The sequence below is a fragment of the Rhinolophus ferrumequinum genome, chromosome 11 (assembly GCF_004115265.2).
Source record: "Rhinolophus ferrumequinum isolate MPI-CBG mRhiFer1 chromosome 11, mRhiFer1_v1.p, whole genome shotgun sequence".
In the NCBI taxonomy this organism is placed as follows: domain Eukaryota; kingdom Metazoa; phylum Chordata; class Mammalia; order Chiroptera; family Rhinolophidae; genus Rhinolophus; species Rhinolophus ferrumequinum.
The window spans coordinates 45,998,298-46,004,276 of record NC_046294.1 but is presented as its reverse complement, the minus strand read 5'-3'; the positions used below and the strand labels follow the sequence as shown (position 1 = coordinate 46,004,276).

Sequence of the window (5,979 nt, the reverse complement as noted above, 5' to 3'; positions counted from 1 at the left end):
ATGGATGGGGAATGGGTACCAGATAAGTGGATAATTCTATAGCAATATTCAAGAAGGTGTGGAGGGCTGAAGGGAAGAATTGTCTAGGGTGACTGGCATGAACTGTGTTTTCCTGGGGAGTGGGATGGCAGAAGGGCAGTTTAGAGGGTCACTTTCCAGGTGAGAATGGAGAGTTTGCTGAGTAAGTGATCCTTGGCTTTTAAGGAGGATGCAAGAATCATAAAGGGCAGTTTAGAGGGTCACTTTCCAGGTGAGAATGGAGAGTTTGCTGAGTAAGTGATCCTTGGCTTTTAAGGAGGATGCAAGAATCATAAGTGATACACAGGTTCTATCCTCAGACATTGAGGAATAACAGGAAAAAAAGATATTCTACCACATTTGGGGGACAACTTATAAAGGACAAAGTTCCTGGATGATGCAGTCAGGTGAAGGATTCAAAAGCAGATGGAAAAATAAATTCACTGGAATAGAAGGAACAGTTTTTCTACCCCTGTTGAAATGAGAGACAAGGCATTTTTCCAAAGATGACAGAAGCATGAACCAGCGGGCAAGGAAATGCGTATATAAAGAGTAGAAGGTCTGAAAATGAGGGGCGGGGGCAGCCAGAGAGTCAACTCTAAGTGGAGCTCTTTGGGGTTGCTCACTCTTTTGGGGGTATGGCAACATCAATGGGTGCCTGAATAGGAGTGAAACCAGAAGTCATATGGATAAATGATAGGGACGTGCTGTGAACAAAAGCTGCCTTGGAGGTTGATTATTGAAGAGCAGAACTGAAATTGAAGAAGAAAAATTATGCAGGTGCTGACGTGACTGACAAAGGTGGGAACATGTAGTGGAGCATGTGCATGATAAGTGATGCTGTGGAAAGAATGAGCACAACAAATGGCACAGACTACAGACAAGAAGAGAATGTGAGGACAGATCGATGATCTTAAACCTGGGATTTTTATGATGAGTGTGTGTCCTTGACAGTGTGAATTTACGTGGCTGAGTGAGTGGGAACTTACCTATTCAATCATTTTTTAGTTTAACATTCACTATTACATATCAACTCTATCCCAGACACCAGTGCTGACCCTTGGGGAGCTCATAATATTAATAAATTGAGGCTGAAAATATTTCAGTGTGATAAATACTAGAGAGTGAAATAGATAACTACAAGGGAACATTGGAGTAGAGGGGAAGTGCATAACCCAGCTTTGGGAAATGAGGAAAGTCTTCCTGAATGAAAAATATAAACTGGCTACACTAAAAGGGAGGATGGAGATAAAGGAAGTGGATTGTATAAAAGAACACCGAGTAAGAAGAACAGGTTCAGAGACGGGCATTTTGTGCAGTATTGGTAGAGAAAGCAGAGTACTGTGTACGTGACTCTAAGAGGCAATGGGAAATTATTATCTATAAGTAGCATGCTCAAAATCATCTTTTGGAAACATAATTTATATAGGGAGGCTGGTTAAGAGATTGGAAAGACTGCAGGCTAGGAGGTCAGTTGGGAGGTCTTTGGATAGTGGATTTGGAGCCTGAAAAACAATATAAATGGCAAATACAGATTTGGGAGGTGGGTTAAATGAAGCCACAGCAAGTGACAAGGTTGGCCAGGGAGAGTGAAGAGTGAGGATAGCCTAGAGATAGACCAACAGGAAGTACCAACAGTAAACCATCCAGCAGGGACAAAGGAGCCCTTAATGAGGACTGAAAAGGGAGGCTAAGGACAAGGGAAGAACCAGAGGAGGGCAGAGAAATCAAAGGCAAAACAAGTATTCATGAAAAGCGTGAGTTTAAAGGAAAGAAGAGAGGCAGAACAGGAGGTAGTGAGGCAGGCTAGCAGAATAAGATATTTTTATTATAGCTTAATTTTTTGTTTGCTTTCAAGGTTAAAAATATTTGACTGTTCATAAAGAATAAAGATCTAGAAAATTAGGAGAAACTGAAGATAAAAAAGAGGGGATAATTGACGGAACAAAGTCCCTGAGGAGGTACAAAAAAAGGGATTCCAATAGGTGGGGAAATTATTCTTGAAGATAGACATACATAAATACATATACACATACATATATACATACATATATGCTTATACCCTTATGCATGCATATATACACATACGAATACAAGTATATATGTGTGTGTGTGTGTGCATGTGTGTTGTATTTGTGTGTTTGTGTGTGTGTTTTGTGTGTACCTAGCTTGTTTTAAAATAATTTAAAATAAGGACACAAAAATAATGGTAACTACGTGAAGTAATGGATGTGTTAATTAACTTTATAGTGGTAATCATTTCAAAATATATTTATATATTAAATCATCACTATTTATCAATTATGCCTCAGTAAAGCTGAAAGTTTTAAATTAAATTTTAAAAACAAACTACAGATTTATTTTGAGGGAACTGATATTTTAACAATCAGTTTGGTCTTCCAATTTGTATACATGGTATGTATCTCCATTTATTTACATTTTTTAAAAGTCTCTTCCAGCAATAGTTTGTAATTCTCAGTGTAGAGGCTTTGCAAGTTTGGTTAAATTTATTTTTAAGTATGTTATGTTTTTAACATACATTTTGTATGCTTGTATGTTTATATTTTAATCAGACCTTTACAAATTTAATTGTACAGGTTTTTTGCTGCTAGTATAAAAAACAGGATTGATTCATATTGTCTTTGTACTCTCTAAATAAATAAACAGATAGATCTATAAATAAAAAACTTACAGAAGCTTTCTTGTGCTTAGATGAAGTGAAATATAGCTATAACAGTGGAGATATTGAAATGCAGAAGGGACATTAACTCTACTTTCTCTGAGAGTGGAGGAAATAAGAGAAGGATGATGAGGAGATAAGATAAATTTACAAGACTGGATTAATAATATAAGTTGTCTCCTGATAGTCTTGAAGTCTTAGATATGTAGTAGGAGAGAAGTTCTGTTGAAAGGGTGAAAGAGGAATTTGGGTGGTGGTAAAAGTTGTATACCATTGTGAGAATAATTTAATAGGACTGATGAGAAGTCAGCTGGCCTGGTATGTACTAAAGACTATTTGTATGGCTGTATCATTTTCTTCACATCCTGACTGAGTGAGCTGAGGAAAACACTGGTTAGAGTTAGCTGAAGCTTAAACATTTTCATGGAGAATGCGGCATAAAGCAATTAGGACTGAGACATTCTTGGTCCTGGCAGAAGAGATGGGCATGTAGACTAGATTCGGAAGAAAGCATAAAAAGTTCTTACATCAGAGATTCACGAACTTTAGCCTGAATCAGAATCATCTGTGGCCTTGAAAAAACAAAAATTCTTCCTTCAACCCCAGAGATCATGATTCATTCATTAGGTGTGTGGTAGTGTCCAAGAATTTGAGTTTCCTGATGATGCTGGCCTGGGGACCATATTTTCAGAAGCATTATTCCATAACTTCCTTCATGTTCTGGGTGATAGCCCCACACCTCAGAGGCTCAGGGGTGACTCAGGAAGCACCGCATAGTTTAATAAGGCTTCCACAGACAAATTTAATTTAACACACCAGCAGGACACCAATTATGCTCATTTCAAAGATCAGAAAATTGTTACTCAGAAAAGAGTGACTTATCCAAAATCACAGTCTGACAGAGCAGATCTCTGACCCAGGTTTTTCACACCTTGTGCAGTGTTCTTTGTACATGACATAGTTGCCTTCACTGCCTCCTTACTTGTCAAAGCTTCTGTAACTGAGGGAAAAGAGATGTGCAGTCTGCAGTGCCCACTGCCCCCAACCCTCTGCTTCCACATAGTCTGTTAAGCAGAGGCTACTCTTCTCTGGTGCAGGACTGCAGCCCCTCTGTGCAAAGCCTGAGGCTTTTGCAGAGCTCATTACATATCATATGCCCATAGAGATTTTAGAGATTGTTTTTTATTTTTCCAGCTATTCCTGCTTTCTTCAGAACTCATGGCAGTGCACTGAGTCTAGCAATGTTTTCAAGCCTTGTGTTGCCTGAAAACCTTAGAGCTGTATGGAGAGCCTCTGAATAAAGACACAGAGCATGTCTGTGGGCAGGGCCTGTAACTGTGCACTTTGTGCATAGCTTGTGTGTGATTGTCTGTAGGGAATATACCTGTGTGCAGAGCCCATAATGGTTGTAGGAACTGTGAGTGTGTACACACCTCGTGGCTGTTTGCAAATCTTTATGTGTACTATGCTAATGTATACAAAGTCTGAAGCTATTTTTCCCCCATGACACAGGTGAGGGCTCTGCAGAAAATCATGGCTCTCTTATTTGCTAACAGCACAGCTGCTGTGAACAGCTCTGACACTCGCATGGCAGGCTGCCTCCTCATTGGCATTCCTGGGCTGGAGCACCTACACATCTGGCTCTCCATCCCCCTCTTTACCATGTATGTAGCCGCTCTCATAGGCAATGGCATTTTAATTTGCGTCATTCTCTCCCAGCCAAGCCTGCATGAGCCCATGTACATATTCCTGTCCATGTTGGCCAGCACTGATGTCTTGCTCTCCACTTCCACGATGCCCAAAACACTGGCCAACTTCTGGCTAGGTTCTAGCCACATTTCCTTCGATGGCTGCCTCACCCAGATGTTCTTCATCCACTTCCTCTTTGTGGCCGACTCTGCAGTCCTGCTGGCCATGGCCTTTGACCGCTACGTGGCCATCTGTTCCCCTCTGCGATATGCCACCATCCTCACAAGCACAGTCATTGGGAAGATCGCCGCTGCCACCCTGACCCGCAGCTTCATCATCATGTTTCCATCCATCTTTCTCCTGAAACGCCTGCACTATTGCCGGATCAACATCATTGAGCACACATTTTGTGAACACATGGGCATAGCCCGTCTGTCCTGTTCTGATATTTCCATCAATGTCTGGTATGGGTTGGCAGCTGCTCTACTCTCCACTGGCCTGGACATCATCCTGATCGCTGTTTCCTACATTCACATCCTCCTAGCTGTTTTCCGCCTCCCTTCTCAAGATGCCCAGTCCAAGGCTCTGAGCACTTGTGGCTCTCATGTTTGTGTCATTCTACTTTTCTATGTCCCTGCCCTCTTTTCTGTCTTTGCCTACAGGTTTGGTGGGAGACGCATCCCACGCTATGTCCACATCCTTCTGGCAAACCTCTATGTGGTCATTCCACCTATGCTCAATCCCATTATTTATGGAGTGAGGACCAAGCAGATTTTGGAAGGGGCTAAAGAAATGTTTTCAAATCTTTACAAAGAATCTAAATAAATGCTCCCGACTTGAGCTCACCTTAATCCCTTTCTATACCTATCAATTGTCCTATATTTACCCTACCCTTATCTCTACATCTTCCAGTTATTCCCATGTCATGTCATCTGTGTCCCAATTTATTTAAATAAATGTTCTACTTAAATTGGTGGTTCCCAGATGGGGTTGCGGGGGTGGGAGATGGTGAAAAAGGTGAAAGGGATTAAGAAGTGCAAATTGCCAGTTATGAAAATTGTCACAGGGATGTAAAGTACAGCATAGGGAATATAGTCAATAACATAATAACTGTGTAATGTGTACTGGACTGACTGATCAAGGTGATCACTTCATAAGTTATATAAATGTCTAATCACTATGTTGTATACCCTAAACTAATATAATATTGTATGTCAACTCTAATTGAAAAATAAATTAAAAATAAATAAATTATGGAAGTAATTCAGCTCAGGCGGTGGGACTCAGACTAGACAGCTTCCATGGACAGCTTCTTATGACTGCACTTGAGGAAAACATTTAAAACCTACTAGCCCTGATCCTAACTAGCTGTTTCATTTTCATTATTATTTACTGATATAAAATAATGTCCACTTTTATATGGCCCTTACCAAATTAAAATAGAAATTAGCTGCCATTTTTGATACTCTTTATTCACTATGAGTGATGTAATGATAGTCTAGAAAATCTACAATTAACAAAGACGACAAGCTTAGTAATCTTTCTCTCGAGGTGGTTTCTCAGACATACGCATACTCACAATCAACGTATAA

At 40.3% G+C, this 5,979-nt stretch overlaps 1 protein-coding gene across 1 annotated transcript; it reads left to right on the top strand.

The window, feature by feature from the left end:
• Nucleotides 1–4,201: 4,201 nt before the first annotated feature.
• LOC117030602 (olfactory receptor 52B6) lies at nucleotides 4,202–5,212 on the top strand. Its single transcript, XM_033120747.1, has one exon. It carries the CDS (start codon nucleotides 4,202–4,204, stop codon nucleotides 5,210–5,212), a length of 1,011 nt encoding a protein of 336 aa, XP_032976638.1.
• Nucleotides 5,213–5,979: the final 767 nt, after the last annotated feature.

Excerpts from the sequence above, each read along its gene's own strand:
- LOC117030602 (XM_033120747.1), top strand. The coding sequence starts at position 4,202 with ATGACACAGGTGAGGGCTCTGCAGAAAATCATGGCTCTCTTATTTGCT.